At 34.4% G+C, this 23752-nt stretch overlaps 1 protein-coding gene across 9 annotated transcripts in view; it reads left to right on the top strand.

Moving 5' to 3' along the window:
• The window catches only part of EHBP1 (EH domain binding protein 1), a 340487-nt gene that overhangs the window by 229441 nt on the left and 87294 nt on the right, over positions 1 to 23752 (top strand). For all 9 annotated transcript variants that reach the window (XM_045979135.1, XM_045979137.1, XM_045979136.1 and 6 more), the window contains 4 exons: positions 8465 to 8643; positions 9236 to 9284; positions 13308 to 14210; positions 23059 to 23202. In XM_045979135.1, the coding sequence (XP_045835091.1) occupies positions 8465 to 8643; positions 9236 to 9284; positions 13308 to 14210; positions 23059 to 23202 (1275 nt within the window). The remainder of the gene's footprint in view (positions 1 to 8464; positions 8644 to 9235; positions 9285 to 13307; positions 14211 to 23058; positions 23203 to 23752) is intronic.

Below are 23752 nucleotides of genomic sequence, written 5' to 3'. Positions count from 1 at the left end.
AAATGATAATTTTTTTATTTGCCATGTGGAATCTGAAATCATAACTTGGTTTATCTTGCATTTTGAAATGGATATTTTGTTGATGCATGGTTTTGTAACATCATGCATTGCTCATTGGAAAATATTGATTCCTCAAGTCATGCAGCAGATCTTCCAAATGTTGTCATACTTGGTTACACATATAAGAAGAGTGACACTTGGTATTATTACCACCAGTCTTTTCACACAAGTCCTTAAGTTCATCCTTTTCTCTACTGCTATTGTATGCGGACCTATTTCTACCTTCTCTAGTCTACATAAATATTAGATATATTTGGTCTTGGTTCTGATATCCTGTTTAATAATTATGCTTTCTACTTTTAAAATTTTTGTGCTATATGAGTTCTGTCTTCTTTGTTTTATTTTTATGTGATTCTTCTGGTAATTTGGGAACTTGGTTATTGATTTATTGTTTAAACATCCCCATATATTGCACGTTAGGGTTACATCTCCTACTTCAGGCTGAAAAAAGGTTTACTTTTGTTTTTTGTTATCCTTGTTACCTTTAGGTGATTTTCAGATTGAATGGGGAAAGCACCATCTTTATTTCATCATTTTAATGCCAACAATTCCAATATTCTTCTTAAACTTCTTTGCTGTAAAACAGAAATGAACGTGAAACATATACAGAAGATACGTAAAACATAGTACACAGCTTAAAAAAATTATTTTAAGTGAACATCTGTGTAAACACCAAAAGAATTAGATCTTTGAAATCTCTCCAGAAGTTTTAAGTACAAATCCTTGAACAATGTAGTTTAGGTTTGCTTGGTTTTTCATTTTACATAAATGGAATCATATGGTATGTATATATATGATTTTATACCTGTTTTCTTTTGTTCTGTAGTATGCTTTAGGATTAAGTGTGTTTTGTATTTCTCTCAATTGCTCTTCCTCCCTCCCTCACTTCCTCTCTCCCTCTCTCTGTCTTTCTCTGTCTCTATGTGTCTGTGAAGTATTTCACTGTCAGAATAGACCACAATTTTAAGGTCTGTTCTATTGTTGATGAACATTTGGATTGTTTTCAGATCTGAGAAGTTGTAAACAGTGCTGCTGTCAAAACTTTTTTGAACATGTATTCTATCTTGTGTAAGCGTGAATTTCTGTAGGTTATAAACCCAAGATTGCTAGGTCATAGCATATGCACATCTTCAGATTTACCATAATAGATGATGCCAGAATTTTCCCATCAGCTCTGTATAAGCTCCCTTTGCTCAACATCCTTGTCAACACTTGGTATTTTTAATTTCATTAAAATTTTAATTTCATTTTAATTAAAAGTTTTTATTTTAGCCTTTCTGGGGAGAATTGTGTAGTAGTGCCTTGTGCAGTTCTTTGAATACTAATGTGATAGAGCAAATTTTCATTCTGAATATAAGCCCTGTGTGTGTGTGTGTGTGTGTATATAAAATAATTTGGCACTGGGTTACTTAGCTTTATAGAAGGACAGGAAATACATTAGCATTATAGCATCAGATCTGCATTTCTATAATTCAGCTCCCCATGAACTGTCCAGTTGTAAGATGGGAAGCGTGGACCACTGTGATTTATAAGATACACATTCTTGTAATAGCCTGTACATATCACTGTTAGATCTCTCAAGGGACACATTTGAGTACAAGAATTGCACAGGGAAGCTACGGCCATTTATAGTTCATTGACAAGTTTCCAAGTCTAGATGCAGTCCACCAAGTGAGGGTTATTTTTACAATAAATAATGTTGCCTGGTAACAAACTTGACCTTTCGCATTGATCTAATCCAATATATTTCCGTGGGAACATTGCTAGAAGGTAAACTCGAGGTCATTTCCTCATGAAGGGCTTAGATCTTTTACTTAACCCTTTCTCTCTAGAAATAATCGTTATCTTTACAATTGTGTCTTATAATCCATGGATATGGTATATTTCTTCCTCTCTTTAATACTCCTTTATTTTATCACAGTAAAGTTTGATAGTTTTTTAATAACACTCATGTGCATTATTTGTAGATTTATTCCTTAGTACTTGTTTTATTTGCCACCATGAATAGTCTTAAAAATTTAAATTTCTGACTGCTTTTGTTGGTATATAGGAATGCAGTTGGTTTTTGTACACTGCTTTTTTTTTTTATCCAGCAGTTTCCTTAAATTTTCATATTCATTCTAATAAATTACCTGCAGAAGTTCCTCCTAGTATTAACTATAGCATAATCTTTCTAATTGTCTAAGTAGTAAAATAACAAAACTTAACTCAATTTTACTATGTGAATAAAATGAAATTATTTAAATGAAAATACTTTGAAAAAGAATAAATAGTACAGATACAAGTGTTCTCATTTTTACCACTGCTATTGTTTTGGGCTCACCAAATATTAAGATTTATCCACAGATTCCTCAGTTGTTTTCAGAAATTTATAATAATTGGGAGTGCCTGGATGGTTTAGTCAGTTGAGCATCTTACTCTCAGTTCATAATCTCCTGGGTCATGAGATCAAGCCCTGCCTTGGATCCTGGCTCAGCAAGGAGTCTGCTTGAAGATGCTCTCCACTGCCCCTCTTCCTACTTGCGCACTCCCTCGCTTGCTGTCTCTCTATCTCCCTCAAATAAATAAATTTTTAAAAATGTGTAGTAATTGGGGGACGGCTCCCAGAATCAGCAGTAGGGAGACCAAAATGTCCTACAATTCTAGCAATGCTAGTGTACATTTCACTGCTCTGGACTTACATAGTTCTGGTTCCAGTTCCAACCAAAAATCTAAAATCCAAAGAATGGATAAAGGGTTTTATTAACTAAATACTCCTAGAGTTTAAATTGTTTGCATTAATTGCCTTTTTGGAATCAATTTAATATACACACGGCAGTCAGTCATCTAAGAAGTTGACTAAGGCAACTTCTCAAGATATTTATAGCTTCTATTGAGGTCCTAAAACTATATTATCTTGAAATGTGAAATGCACGTTGCTTAAGAGCACAGGCTCTGGAGTGGGAATACCTTGGTATAGATTCTCACTCCTTCACTTTCTAGCTGTGTAACTTCAGTTTCCTCAATTGAAATTGGGAGTAATAGCACTTACCTCAAAGGAGTTATAAGGATTTAATGAGCTAACCCATGTAAGGTTTTTACCATTGTTTGTGGGAATAGTAAGTGCTCAGAATATAGATTAATGAAAAAATAATGTCTTTTTGTGGATAGAAGAAATAACACATAGTAAAAATTCTATGAGAGTCAAAGAAATATAGAAAATTCCTACTAATTGGAGTCGGAAAGAGATTTCATGTGCAAAATGACAGCTGTACATAATCTTGAAAGTAGAATGGAATTGTAGGGACAGAAGATCCTCCAAGTGAGGTGAAAGTCTGTACAATCAGAGACAGGAAGTGGGGGAGCTGGGGCTAGGGAGGAAAGCATAGTAATTCTAGAGAATGGTGAATCATTCCTGGAGAGCAGATATATTAAAAAAAGATTTGGGATTCTTTGCTCAGAAGTATTTTGACATCTTTTATATGTTTAAGAGTCATGAGAGGCTTTGACCTGTGCTTTTAAGATTGTTGCTATGGCAGTGAATCAGATAAGGGAGAATTTGGAAGAAGGAAGATTTTGTAGTAGCTAGGCAAAAGAAGATAGATTACAACAATAGGATAAAAATTTCCCATGGGTTAATTAATAAAGGATAGTAGGGGAAGGAAGAGGTCAAAGCTGAGTCTGAGATTTAAAGTCTAGACAATTGGGACAATAGTAGTATCATTTGTAAACATAGTGAAAATGAAGGAGGTTGTAAGGAAAGATTATGGTTTTGAACATATTGAGTTTGAATTTTATATGGCAGGAAGGATGGCCAGCTGGAAATGTCAACTTGAGACAGTTTGAACTATAAATGTATATTTGGGAATCATCTGCATGGAAGTGATAGTTGAAATCCTGGGAGTGAATCAGCTCAAAGTGTGGAAAGAGAAAACTATTTAGAGCAATACCTAGAGGAATATATATGTGCTTCTATCAGTGGAAGAAGGGGAAAGAGCAAAGAGAAAGCAACTATAGTGAGAGGGTTAGAACAGAAAAAAATGGAATTGAGATTTCTTGCAGCTATTAAAATTTAGGAAATTTTCTAACAAGTTATTGACTAGGTTTTCTAAAACCAATCCTATTGCCATTGATAGCAAGAATAACTAGGTGGCCTTACTACCTTTAATGTGTAAAATGCTATGTTAACAGAAACAATACATTAAAATTATCTATACTAGATAATAGAACTGTTAAGTGAAACAGTGGTTTCAAGTCCTATTTCGTCTCTCCTGTCAGTGCTTCAAACTGGCTCTGGTTGACTTCGAATCGTAGTTCTTGGTTAAGCTAAGATTGGTACAGTTTCATCTGTAGAGTAGCTTGATGGAGAAAGAACTGGAAGGATTACCTAGTTAAGCAGATAAGTTAGTCAAAATCAGATTCTGATTAATTTGCCCATAATTATAATTAGAAATGGTCATTAGAAATTTCCTCTCTTGGGGTGCCTGGGTGGCTCAGTGGGTTAGGCCGCTGCCTTCGGCTCAGGTCATGATCTCAGGGTCCTGGGATCGAGCCCCACATCAGGCTCTCTGCTCAGCAGGGAGCCTGCTTCCTCCTCTCTCTCTGCCTGCCTCTCTGCCTACTTGTGATCTCTCTCTGTCAAATAAATAAATAAATAAATAAATCTTAAAAAAAAAAAAGAAATTTCCTCTCAGTGAATAAAAAAATATAACTGTAGTATCTGTGCTTTATTTTCCCAGTGTGGTAAATAAAAATACCTTCTCATATACCCAGTCACTGCAAAAATAGAAGAAAGAATTTTTTTTTTTAAGATTTTATTTATTTATTTATTTGACAGACTATAGATCACAAGTGGGCAGAGAGGCAGGCAGAGAGGGGGCGGGGAAGGCAGGCTCCCACTGAGCAGAGAGCCCCAATATGTGGGGCTCAATCCCAGGACACTGGGATCATGACCTGAGCCAAAGGCAGAGGCTTTAACCCACTGAGCCACCCAGGCGCCCCAAGAAAGAGCATTTAAAGAGTTGTTCCAACATCTGAAAGTTTGGTTCTACCATTAATGGTCAGATTTTGCTATCTTCCTTTCTTTAGAAAGCACTAAATTACAGTCATTCAGAGCTTTTTTCACCAAACCCATAGAAACAGATACATTGCCAAGAATTCCAAGGGCCCCATTTGCACATAAAGTGTCAGGACTATCTTCTAATTAAAACTTTGTTTGCAAAAGTATTTTTAACTAATCTTGAAGAAATTCATGGACTTTAAAGTTTCCAAAAGACCCTCAAAGATGGGAATTCAAATGCTGGTAGTGTATTGGTTGTAGTAATGATAAATGCCATTACCATTTAATGAGTTGTTTCTATGTGCTGTACTTGTGCCAAGTATTTATTTAACAGTATTAATTGAGTGCCTGCTATGTGCCAGGATCTATGGACACTTGGGATAAGTTAATAAACTAAGATCCATATCTTCATAGCCCTTTTATTTGGTGAGAATGGACAAAGTAATAAGCAGTAAGCATGACCAATAAGCATATTTTTGTAATAACCGAAAAACTATTTGGACGATAAGAAAATAGTAAGTACTATGGAAAGAAAAGAGCAAGGTAAGGTAGTGAGGAGTGTGTCACTGAGGTTGAATGATGGAGATGAGTTGCATTATTAAATAGGATACTTAGAATAGGCATAATGAAGATGGTTGCGTTGGAGTTAACCATGCATATATCTGACAGGAGAGCAGGCAAATGGAACAATCTGTACAAAGGCGCTAAGGTGGAACCATGTCTTGGGTATCTAAAGAACAGCAAAGAGGTTAGTTACTACAGTTCAGTGTGATCAAGGGAGAGTGGTAATGAGCAATAATGAGTGGAAGGATGGGGAGGCTGTCCTGTTACTGCAATGACACTATGAGATAGGTACCATTGCAGTCCCCATTTTAATGATGAAGAAACAGAGACATAGAGAAGTAAAGTAACCTGCTACATCAGGAGCCAGCTATAGCAAGAAACAAGCAATTACATTCATTAATATCCTAAAGGCTAAGAAACTGCTTCTTTCTTTATGACCCTCTGCAAAATATTAGATGAAAGAGGAGATGTCCAGGGGAGCCTGGGTGACTTGGTGGGTTAAGCCTCTGCCTTTGGCTTGGGTCATGATCTCAGGGTCCTGGGATCGGGCCCCACATCCGGCTCTCTGCTCAGCAGGGAGCCTGCTTCCTCCTCTCTCTCTACCTGCCTCTCTGCCTGCTGGTGATCTCTGTCTGTCAAATTAATTAATTAATTAATTAATTTTTTTTTTTTTTTTTAAAGATGAGCTGTCCTGAAGTGGACGATTTATTGTATGATGGTCCTACTTCAGTCTTCTTTCTCTGCAAGCAATATGACCATTTATAGGCCTTGTATTTTTAACAAGTTTCTTCATTTACAAATGACTTCTTTTGCTTTGGCAGTGCAATAAGCATCCCTGTAAGATCTTTTTAAGTCAAGGGTTTTATGTTGGGGTAAATCCAAAGTTTAGTTTAGTTCTTCTAGGCTTTTCATATTGAGGCTTCTTAGAAACAAGGGTATATTCATAATCATGATGACCTGTTATATTTTCCCTATTTCTTAAGTACAAAAAGCCACTCTAGATGGTGGTAATGACTTCTGTACATTACCTGTCTATGTGCTACTGATAACTGGAATGAATCAGTGTAATGGTAGTTGCAGATTATTTGTCTCATGTACTTATTATTCATACTTGGAATGAATCAGTACCTTAGTAATATAGTTTGATAAAGAAAAACATTTTATTAAAGACAATCCTTTAAATAATAGGAAGTTTAAGGAAAAAAAATATGTTTGTGTCCAGTTCATTGATCCCCTGCCTCATCCATAGACCATTCTCCATTCTACTTCCAGGTTAAGTGACCAGAACAATTTGAAAATCATAGTGGAAAGTCACTATTAGATGAAAAGATATTTAATATTTCCTTTTTATACATGTCAAGTTGATATGGTTAAAAGATCTATTTATTATAAAGTAAACAGCTCATTACATTGGAAATTCCATTTTTACCTACTTCTTCATATTAAGTAGAAGTGATCCAAATTTATTAAATTTAATGGCCAGTGACTTTTTCAGCATTCACTTTGTATAGGTGATTACTTAAAGAACAGCACTTTGCAAGATTCATGTTTGTTTATATAATAAACAATCTGATGATTGATTATAAAATCTGATGATTGATTATAAAATAAATTACATCCTTGGTGTTTCTTAGAGTTTTTTCACAGGAATGGTGAGTGTATAATCACAATTATGTGGAGTTGATGTTTTTAATTGTTTGGCATTAACATGTTTTTGTCAAGTGGGGGCATCATTGGTCTTTCTTAAGTAAGCTGTGTGGCAAGAATGCTTTGCTTGTTAAACTTAAGTGATATTAGAGTCAAATAATCATTCCCCTTTCACCTTATTTTAGAGGGCCTCTATTTTATGGTTGTAGTCAGCACTCTTAACTGATAGCAAAATTTAAAATCCAGAAACATAGCAGTTTTAGTTTTCTTAATGGTTTTCAGTTGTGCTAGCCTCTTAAGTTACCATCACAAAATGTGATTGTTATTCAGTAAAAGATAGTGAAGTGTTTTTAAGAATAATGAAAGTTTAAGATAAAAGTCTTATTTATTTGTTTTTTTTGTTTGTTTGTTTGTTTGTTTTGTCATCACTATTTTAAGTATATGAACAAGAAGGAAACCAAAGAATATGCTTAGATTTAACACACCCATGCCCTTATCTGACCTACAAAAGTAGCTCTCAGTGATAATTAAAAGATACTTTGAGCAAATCCAAATTACATACTGTTGTGTGGTATTGCCACCAATACCTGACTGCTGCTAATAACTCTAGATGTGTTTTGCCATCATTAAATTTAGATAAGAAATGTCTGAGTATGATTATCATTGTTCTGTCTAAAATGCATGATCACTGCATTTTTTAAAAACTAGGATTTTGATCTTTCCACTCTAAAAGTTTGTGCTACAGTTAGACTTCAAAATACATTATTTTTAATCTAGTCAGAAAGGAACTATATTTGTCATGATTATATTTGAGGAAAATTTCTTAGGGTATAAGAGTTACACAGATACTCAGATTTAAGTATTTAAATACTTTAATATAATGTTTCCATCAGTATAGCTCTTGGCTTGTTCTTATGTATGAGTTTAAAATCTTGCATATCTACATCCTTGTCAGGCAAATGCCATAGGCTAAAACTGAAGATAATAACTTAAGATTCATGTCTCCTTCTTGGAGGTTATAGTTGTCTCGAATTGACAGTTTTGAAGGACCTAAACTGACATCAAAGGGTTTAAATGATCTCGTTAGGTCAATTAATGTTAATTTTCATCTTCCATTAAATTATTTTAGTGTTTTTCTCTTTTTCTTTTTTCTAGCCGAGTCCTATCCCAAGTCCTGTTTTGGGGCGAAAGCCAAATGCTAGTCAGTCATTGCTTGTATGGTGCAAAGAAGTTACAAAAAACTATCGGGGAGTGAAAATCACCAATTTTACTACATCGTGGAGAAACGGTTTATCTTTTTGTGCAATATTACACCACTTTAGACCAGATTTAATGTAAGTAGAAACATTTTCCATTCCCTAGAAATATTTTGTAAATAATAGTTTTTTATAAAAAACGTAGTTTCTTAACATGTGTCCTGAAATAGTTGACTTTTTATGTTTATTACCCATACCTTTGTTTTTGAGGAAAGAAAAGTTCTCCCTTCTGAATGCCTAAAACCAGTCTTTCTCTCTAAAAAAAATTTTTTTCCCTCTTAATCTGATACAAAGAACTGACTTCAAATTATTATGAAAATTGTGTTGCTGTTAAAATGAGATGAGACAAGCCGTTAGCTCTTTGTACATTGACAACAAGGGATTACCTCATGGTAAATTTGGTTGTCAAGACTGGTCTCTGGTGCCCTGCCTTAACTTCTCTTTTAGATGGAAAGCTTCAGGCAATGAAACATGTAATCACTGTTTTCATTTATTTATTTATTTATTTCCTTAATTTTCCACACTATTAGTTTTGTTGATTGAATTGCTATGAAATTGCTAGTAACTCTTTAGTATTATAGAATGTCAAATTTTTAGATTCAGTTTGTTTTAAAAACAGCTGTTTTTTATCAAATACTGTATGTACCTACTGTGCCATTTTCTCCCTCAGTGACTACAAGTCTCTGAATCCTCAAGATATTAAAGAGAACAACAAAAAGGTAAGAATTGCCAAGGAAAAAATACATAGTTTCAATTTCAACTCCTCTGTGGCTTCTGTTAATTTGGGGAACTGAGGTGGTTTTCTGAGGTCATAACTGCAGCTCACAGAAGGTTGTCTGCTTCCTGCAGTTCAAATAGGATGCATGGTTTACTCTAAGTTGTCATAACCTTTAAAGATCACAAGTGCCAGACTGGCATCAGATTTTAATATGTGTATGGACTTCATTAACTGTTAAATATTTATTAAAGCATATTGCTTTTAGTCAAGATTTAGCTTTTTAAAAGTGCACCCAAAGCTGTTACACCATAACACCATAAATGATTATGAGTTTAGAAAAATCTGTTGGGAAGGGATGAGCACAGGAGCATAATGGGTATACAAGAAAGAATGCATATGTTCCTAGAAGCAAAAAGATATGAACATTGGGTTCTTTTTTTTTTTTCACTTTCTGGTAGACTATACAGTTTTTCCACAAAATTAATTAGCATACTGAGGTCAGAGCTTCCCAGTTGGGAATATTGATCCTTTCAGCCTTCTGGGTAGCTGTGTGGGGCTGAGTTGCCAGAAGCCCTTGGGCCGGCTGACTGTGGCCACAGGCTAACTTGCTATTTACCCCAGTGCACAGTACAATATTATAGTCATGTATGTGCCCGGTGACATGAGAAAGGAGAGAAGCACTAACTCAGCATATAGTAGGTACTCCATGTATTTTATGTTGCATTGAATTCTTCAACTGAACAGTTCATGAAATATGTTGTTGTTTTAGAATAGGAGTTCTTAATCTGGGAGGTATGGATAGAATTCAGGTGGTTCTTGAACCTGACTAGGGGGGGAAATGGGTTTTATTTTCTTAATTCTTTAAACGAAATTTAGTATTTCTTCAATTATGAATTTAGGCGACTTACCACTATAAAGTTAGCCATTCCTGAGACTTTATCACCTTGAGAATTTTAGATATTTTGATATCACATTGCAGTTGTAATATCTTCACCTATCTTTTAGCTAATCTCTTCTTCAGAATTACAGTTGTTAATACAGTCATAAAAAGCACATGTCTTGCTGTTTCTCAAATTCAGTTTTACTAATATTTTTCATAGTTTTATTTTTCATATAATTGGTTTCTTCTGTAATCCTGTGTTTTAAAAATATAAAGGATTGTTCTGAGAAGGGGTTCATTACCAAAAGGATTCAGGGAACAAAGTGTTCAATAACCTCTGGTCTAGACTAATGTTTTCATTCTACTTTAAATTAGATAATTAAAACCACCTGTGTTTATAAAATCTATAAAGGGAATCTTGATAGAAGTCAGTTAGCAGATGAGAATTTAAGTCAACAAATTTTTTACTTTTATTGCTCTCTGAACCCAAAAATTTGCATTGTCATTAGAAACCCTTTTTCTTTACAAATGCATGATGCTAGCCTAGAGAAATACATTTTAAAACTGTCAGTTTTTTTACTGAAATATACCATCAAAAAAGGTAATCTTAAAATATCAGGATATTTTTCTTTATAGAAATCACATCTATGGTGGGCATGCTACAGAGTAAGTCATTCTCATTTTTTGTATAATTTTGGAGAGCTTGTATCTGTCAAAGTGAAATGCCTGTTTTTTCATCAATTAAATTATATCTTCAGATATGATAGTTATATGCCTGCATTGCATTTGAATAAAATACTGAGCTAATTTAAATGCAGACAAAAGTGTTATAAAATAAACCGTTATTAATTTTATAAAGTGAAGCTTTTTAAATTAGTGTTTGAATTTTTGAAAAGGAAACATTGTTGATTGTACCCAGCTGTGTATTTTTAAGAGTAAGGAGATTTGCCTTAAAGCTTAGGTCACACTTCTTTACATTATTTTTTCAGTAATAATGATAAGCATGTCTTGGGTTTACATATTGCTGTGTGGAGAAGAATATCCTATTAAATTTTTTCTCAGATCTTCCAAGGCAGATACTTACGGCTTTTTAAAAGGATTTTAATTTAGATGTTCCTATTCATTGAACAGTTGAATAAATAATTGTTATACAATCTTTCCTTTTCATCACTTCCTAACTTCCTACCTGATATCTATGTTGAGTATCAGTTGCTACCTGCAGGTTTATTTCCGGCTTCACACAGTTCTTCCCGATAACCCCATCTGCCCTTGATTGGACTTAAAGCAGCAAGAGAAACAATGCCTGTGTCTTAAGTTCCATGCAGATGCATAACATAACTGGCAGTGACTCCTCCTTACCAATTAAATAACATCTAGGAATGAATAAGACAATTTTCTTTGAAAGACCTCTTCTTTTTCTCCACGCACAAACAGCTAAAAAGACAGGTGATTTACCCCAGGAAAAGAGGTTAACCTATGGGAAAATTCCTTCATAAAATTCCTTCCTAAAATCTTGACCTCACTTATAAGAAACCCGGTTTGTTTTTAAATTTTTTTTTTTTTTTTAAGTGCAGTTAGTGTGTATAAAATGAATTGCTACATGAAGCAAAACATTAGCAGGAGATTCCCCACAAGGAAGCTAATCATTTTCCCAGGTCTGTAAAAAGTGCTAAATAAAAAAGGTATTTACCTGTGACATATGATCTTAACCAGTATGTCAGTGTTTTAGATAATTGGGAAATGTTTAGAATACTGCCTGTGGTGCTTTTCATGATGGTCTGCAATTGATGTCTGTCAATCAAGTTGTTAAGACACATGAGGAAAATGACTTTAATTTTCCTAAAACATGTAAAATAACAAACAGGCCTAAACATGCACACCAACTGAGCCATTCTCTTGAGTAAATATTTTGAAGTACCTATATTATGAAACATAGTGCTGTGAAAATTGAAGAGGTTTTAATATTGCAATTTATTTTTCATTTTCTTTCTTACTTCTTCCACAACATTTATTAAACTACAGGAAGAATATGAGACAAGGATTAAATTCAAAGGTAAAAATGCACTTTAACATGTAAGTGCAAAAGAGTAATTCCTTCTAAATTGTTACATAATTCCCTAACCTTTCTTTTAAGAAAAACTTTGAGTTATGATCCTATATCTAGGTTGTTACAAAGACGGGCATTTTATGTTCCAAAGTGAGAATACAACTAGAGGGTCCGTACCTTTTCAGAGGGTATATCTGAACCTTTAACCGTATTTTTAATGCTTCCTAGCAACACAGTGCTGTTTTAAAGGGTTAGTTCAGGATAGTAATAATTAATTGTAAATTGAGAAACAGCTTTGATTCTTCAAAACTAGAAAAACCTGATGTGCCACAGTCATTTAAAGGCTAACAAAAATAATACAATGCAGCCTCACATTCTCAACTAAGTTGTACTACTCAAAACATTTCATTCTTTCCAAAATGGATGAAGTGAAAATGCAATCACTCTTATCATTTTGAAAATCAGTCTTAATTGGGCATTTAGAAAATGTGTCTATATTTCTAGGCTTAAATAATTTGTATTTTATACCAGGTAATCTAGGATTAGGTCTTTGGGGATATGTAGGATCCTTTTTCTTCACAAATCACTGTAGTTATACGAACATGTTAAAGAGATGTTGATAGGAATGATAAAACTCCAGATTATTACTTCTTTATACCTTAGTTCCTTATAAAAATTGATTCTAAGATTTTTTTTGTTTTAATTCTAAATTTTGCTTATTTTCTTTATTGGAGAAGAGCATTTCAATTGTTATTAATTAAGAAACTTTTTTTCTTGTACCTACCCTACTTTTACAAATTTCTGACTTGGAATTTTGTTCTGTTGTCGTATCAGTTATATCAGTAATGGAGTATGCCCTCCAACAACAACAACAAAATCCATTAAAATTTGCTTTTTTTTAAATGAGAACTAAACTTTATTTTTTAACTTTTTACTGAAGTATAATTAACATATAACATTATATTAGTTCTGGGTATGCAGCATAATGATTCAGTAACATTCACCACAATATGTCTAACTAATATCTATTCTTCTGCTGTTTTTAAAGTGCATTGATTGAACTATTCAATATATCTTTGTTTTTCCTTTCTTTGAAGGCATATGATGGATTTGCCAGCATAGGAATTTCTCGGTTGTTGGAACCTTCTGATATGGTTTTATTAGCAATTCCTGACAAACTGACTGTTATGACTTACCTCTATCAAATCAGGGCACATTTCAGTGGCCAAGAACTGAATGTTGTCCAGATAGAGGAGAACAGCAGTAAAAGCACATATAAAGTTGGAAACTATGAAACAGATACAAACAGTTCTGTTGATCAGGAAAAATTTTATGCAGAGCTTAGTGATCTGAAACGGGAGCCTGAACTGCAGCAACCTACCAGCGGAGCGGTGGACTTCTTATCACAAGACGACTCTGTATTTGTAAATGATAGTGGGGTTGGAGAGTCAGAAAGTGAACATCAGACTCCTGATGATCATCTTAGTCCAAGCACAGCCTCCCCTTACTGTCGCAGGACTAAAAGTGACACAGAACCCCAAAAGTCCCAGCAGAGCTCTGGAAGGACTTCAGGATCCGATGACCCTGGAATATGTTACAGTATAGATTCGACCCATGCACAAGTTCTGTTAGGCAAGAAGAGACCACTGAAAGCCGAGACTTTAGAATTAAGTGACTTATATGTCAGTGATAAGAAGAAGGATGTGTCTCCACCCTTTATTTGTGAGGAGACAGAGGAACAAAAGCTTCAGACTCTAGACATCAGTAATAACTTGGAGAAAGAAAAATTAGAGAATTCCAGACCCTTAGAGTACAGATCAGATCCTGAATCACCGATCAAAAAACCAAGTTTATCTCCTACTTCCAAACTTGGATACTCATACAGTAGAGATGCAGACCTTACAAAGAAAAAACGTACTTCCCTGAGACAGACAGAGTCTGATCCAGATACCGATAGAACCACTTTAAATCATGCAGATCATTCCACAAAAACAGTCCAGGTAAGTGAGTTAGAATGACGAATACTATATTTAGTAAATAATTATTCTGAATATTTTTGGTTTTTTTTGTGTTCATAGAGCACTTCCAAATGCTACAAATGATTAAAGGTGAAGTATAGTTAACCATTATAGAAAAATCTACACTATACCTGCACCTCATTTAAAGTTTATGATATACTATTTTAAGCCTACAATTAAATACAAATTTGAAGATTGAAGAGTAGTGTCAGCTTTTCAAATCAAAATTTTATTTACCTATGAAAACAGAACATTTCATGGTTAGAATAAGTCAAAGATATTTCATTATTCCATTTAGTAGGAATATCATTCTGAAAATGTGTAATGCTAAATTAAATATTTCCCATATAAAGTATTTTCTTCAAACATTTTAATTGCATTGTAATTGGTGTTTTCAGTTCCATTGTTACTTGTGGTTAAAAATTCCAGTAACATCCAGATTCCTCCCCATGGGGGGAATATGAGACAAATTTGACCTTATAATATTTGCTATATTTAATTGAATCTCTGGCACCATCGATTATAAGATATACCATTATTTTATGTACCAAAAGGAAAGAAAAACATTGCCAGTAAACTATGATAAATGGTTTTCTTATCACATACAATTTTTATTTTATACCTATTGAACGAATTCTCTTAGACTTACTCAAGCATGGATTTTTTAATCATGTAACACTCTTATGTAAACATAAAAAAGAAGTTTAAGTAAAGTAAATTGGTTAAGATATAACTGATTTAGAATTAGAATTTGAAATCCAACTCTTCTTTTTGATTTGGAATTTTTCCTGGTTTTCCACACAGTGTTGTGCTCTGTGCCATCAGAAGCATGACATTATAGCAGTGGTTCTCAAAGTATGATCTGGAGACCTCTGAGGCTCTCCTAACCTCTTTCAGAGGGCCCCCAAAGTTGAAACTATTTTCATAATAATAATAGAACATGATTTACCTTTTTCACTTTCATTCTCTCACAGCTATACAGTTTTCTGGAGGCCACACGATTTGTGATATCTCAAAAGATTGAATACAAAAGTAGATATGAGGGGAGCCTGGGTGGCTCAGTCGGTTGGGCATCTGCCTTTGGCTCAGATCGTGATCCTGGGGTCCTGGGACCGAGCCCCACATCACGCTTCCTGCTCAGCAGGGCGTCTACTTCTCCCTCTGACCCTCTCCCCCCTTGTGCTCTGTCTGTCTCACTCTCTCTCAAATAAATAAATAAAATCTTAAAAAAATAATGTAGGTATGAGAATCCAGCTGCCTGCTATTAAGCCAGACATAAAAGAGATTTCCAAAAAATATAAAATAATGCCATTCTCACTTATTTTTTGTTTTTTTTAAGTATTATTTTTTGTTAGAATGTTAACATCTAATGGGTTTATTATAGTTCTTTTTTTTTTTTAAGATTTTTATTTATTTGAGAGAGAGAGAACAATTGGGGGGTACATGGAGACAGAGGGAAAAGCAGACTCCCTGCTGAGGCCTGAGCCAGACACAGGGCTCAGTCCTAGGACCCTGAGATCATAAACTCAGTGGAAGGCAGAGGATTAACCAACTGAGCCACCCAGGCACCTCATTATAGTTATTTCTAAAGGAATGAATAAATAAATATTTCTAACACTTCTCCGTTTTATTTTCCAAAATGGTAAGTATAAATAGATATAACCCACATAAACAAAAGCTTTTTGAGATCCTCAATAATTTTTAAGCACATGTAGGGATTCTGAGACCAAAAAATTTGAGACCTCTGAATTACACCAGATTTCTCTACAGTTGTCTCTGGGCTTTTCTTTCAGTAATACTCATTGATAATAGCACTTTCTTGACCTTATCAGAAGATCCCAAGATAAGATTTTCAGATAATAACCTGGAGTTATATTCCATTTTTAAATACTACTCAAGTGGTTGTTGACTGAAACATCAAGGGATTGCAGTCTTGTCACCTGAAATAACAAACACATGCGTAGGTAGGCATTGATGGCTATCTTGACTACCACCTGGCTGACAAAGATTGTAAGATGCCATCAATTTTAAGTTTTCAGAGGTGTTAAGAAAACATATACATCTTTGAATCAAAGAAATAGAGTAGCTAACAAAGCAAGCCACTGTTCTTCTAATCAAAAATCTCAAGTCAAAGGTTCTAAGTACATAACTTTTAGCACAAAAAAGCTTTCAAGTGATCAGATACAGCATACATAGCAAACAATTGAGAAATATCTAGCAGGGCACCTGGGTGGCTCAGTTGGTTAAGCATCTGCCTTCTGCTCATGTCACAACCCCAGGATTCTGGGATCATTTCTGGGATCCATCCTGGGATGAAGCCTCCTGTCAGGCTCCCTGCAGGGAGCCTGCTTCTCCCTCTCTCTCTGGCCCTTCCCTCCAGCTTGTGCTCTCTCTCTGTCTCTCCCTCAAATTAATAAATAAAATCTTTAGAAAAAGAAAGAAAGAAAAAAAGAGGGAAAGAAAGAGAAAGAAAGAAAAGAAAGAAAGAGAGAAAGAAACATCTAGTGATTAACAACTGCAGAATTTGGTGAGCCTAATTTCTAAGTATTACCCAAGACAGATTTTTCTTACAACCCAGATTTGTAAGGTAAATGTATGTAGCTAAATCTAGAAATTGATTAATGTTTAAAAATTAAAAATACTCCAGACTGGAAATCAGTACATCTGGATTCTCATCTTGACTCTGCTAATAATTACTAGTGTGACATGTTAATTAGCCATTTAAATATTTTAAATCTGATTTTCCACATATGTTAAATGAAATAATCTCTAAGAGTCTTTTTAGCTCTAAAACTCTATCACATCTTAGGGGCGCCTGGGTGGCTCAGTGGGTTAAGCCTCTGCCTTCGGCTCAGGTCGTGATCTCTGGGTTCTGGGATCGGGCCCCATATCAGGCTCTCTGCTCAGCAGAGAGCCTGCTTCTCCCCCTATGTCTGCCTACTTGTGATCTCTGTCAAATAAATAAATAAAATCTCTTAAAAAAAAACAACAACAACGCCATGACACTTTGATATGCTATTCAGGAGGTTTAAATGATACACAGTATATCCAAGGGATAATACAGGCAGTATCGGGGCACCTGGGTGGCTCTGTTGTTAAGCGTCTGCCTTCCTCTAAGGTCATGATTCCAGGATCGTGGGATCAAGCCCCACATCAGGCTCCCCGCTTGGCAGGAAGCCTGCTTCTCACTCTCCCACAACCCCCGGCTTGTGTTCCCTCTCTCATTGTGTTTTTCACTGTCAAATAAGTAAATAAAATCTTAAAAAAAAAAAAATAGAAGCAGTATCTATTTACAACTTCATATATGTTTGTTTATTGTCCCTTGATTTAATGGTCAGAATTTTGTTTAGGGTAAAGTTAAAAGTTTGTTGTTTTTTGGTTTTTTGTCAGAAGTACTGCCTGATACAAAAAATTGTAATGTGACTGCAATAGTTCATAGGTTTTTAAAATTGGACAATTTTAGCATCTAAATTTGAATTATAAAAAAAAATCTGTTTTTCTTTTATACACTGTATTTCATCAGTGCAAAGATATGCATCTTTTTATATTTTAACTTCTCTGAAATCAAGATCCTACTTATAATAGTATGTTAGAGATTGACAGTGTTTGTTCTTTCTTAGTCATTCATAAAATAATAGTATGTCTAGTAACTAATGACATTAAATTAGAGGAAATTTGATGATTTAATATGGCTGTATAGTGTTGAAAGTCATAATGTTGCTCACTTGAGTGGCTAATACATATGATGACCTTTATATATCTTACACATATCTCTTAAACTTTATAAGCCATGAGGTAAGTGGTTAAATTCTATTTAATATATGGGAGACTGGGCTTTACAGAGTTGCCTAAGGTGACTTAGTAAGTTTTAAAGTTTGAATTAAAAACCAGTGTTTCCTGACTCCAGAATCTGTGCTCCTAAGCTATATATTCATACTGTCTCTTCATTTTTAACCATAATAGCACTAAAGATAATCAGCCCAAATATAAAGTAGTCAAATTTACTGAAGGGAAATTTAGCAATGTACATCAAGTCCCTTAAAAATGTTCATCTCATTAGATTCTACCTCTAGGAATTATTTCCCCTGGGATAATCAGAATTGTATACAAGAATTTATGTATAAAGATTTTTTTTTTTTAAAGAGAGAGAGTGGGAGGTAGGGAGGAGGGTGGGAATCTTAAGCAGGCTGCATGCCTATGCAAAGCCCAGTGTGGGGCTTGATCTCATGACCCTGAGATCATGACTTGAGCCTAAATCAAGAGTCAGACACTTAACTGACTTGAGCCACTCAGGCACCCCTGTAACAAAGATGTTAAAACATCGTTAATGATAGTGAAAAATTATAAACAACATAAATACCCAATAATATAAGACAAGTTAAAGTATGATGCATCTTTATGAATAGAATCCTGGGTAAAAGTTTAAAAAATTGTGTTTCAAAATATTTTTTAAATACTTACATGAGAATATTCTCACAATAGAATGTTAAGTTTAAAAAACGTGATTCTATAGTGATTATTGCTGGGTGCCAAGATTGCTAATTATGTTTATTTTGTTTTTTATTTTCAAATCATTCTTTTTTATTGAGCTATAATTGACATATTGAATTAGTTTCAGGCATATAACAATTATTTGATGTTTGTATACATTGTGAAATGACCACCACAGTAAGCCTAGTTAACATCCATCACCATATATAGTTATAAAATTTTTTTTGTGACCAGAACATTTAAGATCTACTGCCTTAACAACTTTCATATATGCAATGCAGTACTACTAACTATAGTCACCGTGCCATACATATCTCCATAAGTTATTTATTTTATAACTGGAATTGCACACCTCTTGACTCCCTTCACCCATTTGTCCACATCCTACTCCCAGCCTCTGGCAACTACCAATTGGTCTCTGTATCTGTGAGCTAGGTTTTTGGGTTTTGGGGGTTCCGCTTTTTTTTTTTTAGATTTTGCGTACAAGTGAAATCATATGGTAAATATATGGAAACAAGACAAAGATGAATATCAAGATTGGTGAATTGATATTCATCTTTGTCTTATTTCACTTAGCATAGCACCTTCAAGATCTGCACATGTCACAAATAGCAAGATTTCATTTTTTTATGGCTGATTAATGTGCCACTGAGTGTAGGGTGTGTGTGTGTGTGCTTGTGTGTATCCACTTACACATCAGTAGGCACTTAGGTTGTTTCTGTACCTTGGCTATTGTAAATAATGCTGCAGTGGGGGCACCTGGGTGGCTCAGTGGGCTGGGTGTTGGACTCTTGGTTTTGGCCCAGGTCACGATCTCATGGGTTGTGGGATGGGCTCTGTACTCAGCAGGAAGTCTGCCTGGGGATTCCCTCCTTCTGCTCCTCCCCAACTTGAGCACCAGCAGTGTGTACACACACGCAAGGCCTCTCTCTCTTTCTCTCAAACAAAAAAATCTTTAAAAATAATAATAATAATAGAGGTACCTGGATGACTCATTTGGTTAAGTGACTGCTTTTGGCCCAGGTCATGATCCCCCCTGGAATGGAGCTGTGCATCAGGCTCCTTGCTCAGCAGGGAGCCTGCTTCTCCCTCTTCCTCTGTCATTCCCCCTGCTTGTGCTCTGTCTCTCTCTCTCATATGAATAAATAAAATCTTTTTAAAAAATAATAATGCTGCAGTGAACATAGGGGTACATACATTTTATTGAGTTAGTTTTTTGCATTCTTTGGATAAATACCCAAAAGTGGAATTTCTGGATCATATGGTAGTTCTATTTTTAATTTTTTTGAGGAACTTCCATCCTGTTTTCCACAGTGGCTGCATCAATTTACATTCCCACCAACAGTGCTCCACATCCTCACCAACATTTGTCATTCCTTGTCTTTTTGATAATAGCCATTCTAACAGGTACGAGGAAATAATTCTTTGTGGTTTTTTAATTTGCATATCCTTGATAATTAGTGATGTTAACCATGTTTTCGTGTACCTGTGACCATTTGTATGTCTTTTTTTGGGAAAGATGTCTATTCAAATCTTCTGCCTGTTATTTAATTGGATTGCTATTGAGTTATATGGGTTCTTTATATATTTTGGATATTAACCCCTTCCCAGATACATGATTTGCATATGTTTTCTCCTGTTCACTAGACTAGCTTTTTGTTTTGTGGATATTTTCCCTCACTCTGCAGAAACTTTTTATTTTGATGTAGTCCCACTTGTTTATTTTTGCCTTTGTTGCCTTTGCTTTTGGTGTCAAATCCAAAAAAATCATCACCAAGACTGTTGTCAAGGAGCTTATCACCTGTGGTTTCTTCTAAGAGTTTTATGGTTTCAGTTTTTTTTTTTGTTGTTGTTGTTCAAGTGTTTAATCCATTTTGAGTTAATGGGCACTTGGTTTTATTCTTTTGCATGTGACTCTCTGATTTTTCCAGCACCATTTATTGAAGAGACTGTCCTTTCCCCATTGTATATTTTTAGCTCCTTTGTTGTAAATTAATTGACCATATATGCTTGGGTTTATTTCTGTGCTCTCTATTTTGTTCTCTTGATCTAAGTGTCTGTTTTTATGCCAGTACCATATTGTTTTGATTACTGTAGGTTTGTGATACAGTTTGAAATCAGGGACCATGATACCACTGATTATTTTTCCTTTTCTTTTTACTTTTATGTATTTTCTAAAATTTTTGTAATAAATATGAATCACATTTATAATCAGAAAAAAATTTATTTCTGTGTGCTCTAGGACCAAAGCAGTCTTCCACTGTCTGTGTAGCTAACTGGAATCCCTAAAGGTCTGTAGACTCATGGAATTTAGAACCAGTAGGATTTTTTTTTTTTTTAAGATTTTATTTATTTATTTGAGAGAGAGAACACAAGCTGGGGAAAGGCAGGTGCAGAGGGAGAAGGAGAAGATGACTCCCTGCTGAGCAGGAGCCTGATGCAGACACTTAACTGACTGAGCCACCAAGGCATCCCTAGAGCCAGTAGGATCTTAAAGATGATATACTCTAGTCACCAGTTTTAGAGCTAGTGGGATTTCAAACATGAGGCAATTGAAATATTTTTAAAAATATAATAATTAACATTTTTCTAGTGCTCAGTACATTACACTATTTCACTTATTTTTATACTTGTGAGAGTTGGTCTATTTTATCCCCATTTTACAAATGAGGAAACTGAGGTGTAGAGAGATTGAATAATGGGTCCACAATTAGGTGTTATATCTAGTATTTGAACCAAGATCTTTCTTACTCCAAGGTACTTAAGTGTCATGTAAGGGAATACAGTATAGCTTTTTAAGTGACCTGTTCAGGGTTACATTGCTTATTATTAGTGGAAGAAGGATTAATAGCCTGATGTCTTGACTGCAAATTCAGTGTTCCTTTTAATTAATCTGGTCTGTTTTAGAGAAAGTGTTGTTTTGTAACTAGAATGACCAATCCTATTCTATTGTGTCCTATACACATGACGAAAAGTCTGTCATTATCACTTAAACATTTCAATTATATCTACTAAGTGAAGAATTTTTGTTTAATCCTCTTAAAACCTCGGGTGATGAAAATGTTCTGGAATTAGATAGTGTTGATGGTTCACAACCTTGTGAATGTAGTAAAAACCACTGAACTGCATACTTTTAATTTTTTTTAATTTTTTTTTTAATTTTTAATTTTTTTTTTTTAGATTTTTGTATTTATTTGACAGAGAGAGAGTAGGCAGAGAGGCAGGCAGAGAGAGAGGAGGAAGCAGGCTCCCTAATGAGCAGAGAGCCCGATGCGGGGCTCGATCCCAGGACTCCAGGATCATGACCTGAGCTGAAGGCAGAGACTTTAACCCACTGAGCCACCCAGGCGCCCCTGAACTGCATACTTCTAAAAAATCTTCCCTTGCTTGAGATTGTAGGAGTTTAAAAATAGTTATATTAAAACATAAAAATCTCAATGAGACCTAAAAATCATATAATAATTTTTTAAGTTTCACATTATGCCAAATAAAGTTATATGTTTACTGTTTATTACCTCTTCCTTCACCATGAATGCTACTTACAATTGAATCAAAACTATACAATGACAGGGAAGAAACCAAATATCAGAGTAATAGTAATAGCCATTTAGGGCCAGAAGTTGACTACTTTTTGGAAGAAGAAAGGAATTTGAACTACTAACAGTATGGATATTTGTGCTTTGAATTAATGTTATCATTTGAGAACTGATTTCCATTGATGGTCATTACCTGTTGTTACCCAAAAATATATTGTAATATTAAAAATTAATCCAAGAAAATACTCTTCCATTGCTGATGTAGTTAATTGATTTGTTGTAAGGTAGGTGAGCATTAGAGAAAACCAGTTTTATTTCTTTTTAAACAAAATATGATAGTTTTGAATTTTCTATAAATGTTAATTGTCAAGGATTTAAAGGATTATTGCCACAAATGTTTAATACCTTTCAACAAATAAACTTGGAAGATACCTTATTATCAGTCCTATAAAACTATAAGAAATAAAATTTTTTTAAATGTCTTTCCCAGGTTATATTGTGATTAGCAAATATGAATAATGTATATAATATACACATGGACATTATATTTTATGGGAATATATTCTAACACAAATGGAAATTAAATGTAATCCAGTGTTAGGCAGTATAGATATACTTCCTCTGTGTCAAGATGTTCTACAGTTTCTAGTCAACATTAGTATTTTCTTTAAGTAATCTTATAAAACTACAGTCTTATTCCTGATCTCTGTTATTTTGACAGATAACAAAACCATTGATTAATCTATAAATATAGGTTATATGGGGCTTTTTTGAGTTCCTAATTCTGTATTTTTGGTTTTAAGCATCGAATGTTATCAAGACAAGAAGAACTTAAAGAAAGAGCAAGAGTTCTGCTTGAGCAAGCAAGAAGAGATGCAGCTTTAAAAGCAGGGAATAAACAGAATACCAACGCAGCCACACCACTCTGCAACAGGCAGCTAAGTGATGTGAGGAACATTGGTTAAAAAGCCATAGATTGTTAATTGCAGTCATGGGGGTGAGGGGAGTAATTTATTTATACTTTTGCTAAGTCTTTTTTTAAGTTTTTAATTTCAGTTAATTAATGTACAGTGTTATATTAGCTTAGGTGTGTAATATAGTGGTTCAACAATTCTATATATCACCTGGTGCTCATCATGACAAAAACACTTCTGAATCCATCACCTAGTTCACCCATCCTCCTACCCACCTTCCCTCTGGGAACCATCAGTTTGTTGTTGCTAAATCATTTTTCCATAGGCTTTTTATATGAGGCAGCGGAATGAGGGGGATCACTTGGTATATTTATTGAGCTGATAAATTCATACTTGGAAGAACATGTTGTAATTATTTCTATACAGCAGTGTCAGCTATGAGGAAAAATCAGATTTTAGAATATAATTTCTACATACACATGAATAATCTATTTTTATTAATTTACATTTTGCAATTATACTTTGTTTAAGATTACATTTTAGCTATGGAAGTTAATTTTTTTGGAAATATTAGAATATAATA

Source organism: Meles meles, chromosome 15 (genome assembly GCF_922984935.1).
Source record: "Meles meles chromosome 15, mMelMel3.1 paternal haplotype, whole genome shotgun sequence".
NCBI classification, from domain to species: Eukaryota; Metazoa; Chordata; class Mammalia; order Carnivora; family Mustelidae; genus Meles; species Meles meles.
The sequence above is the reverse complement of the archived record's forward strand: the minus strand, read 5'-3'. Positions and strand labels throughout refer to the sequence as shown.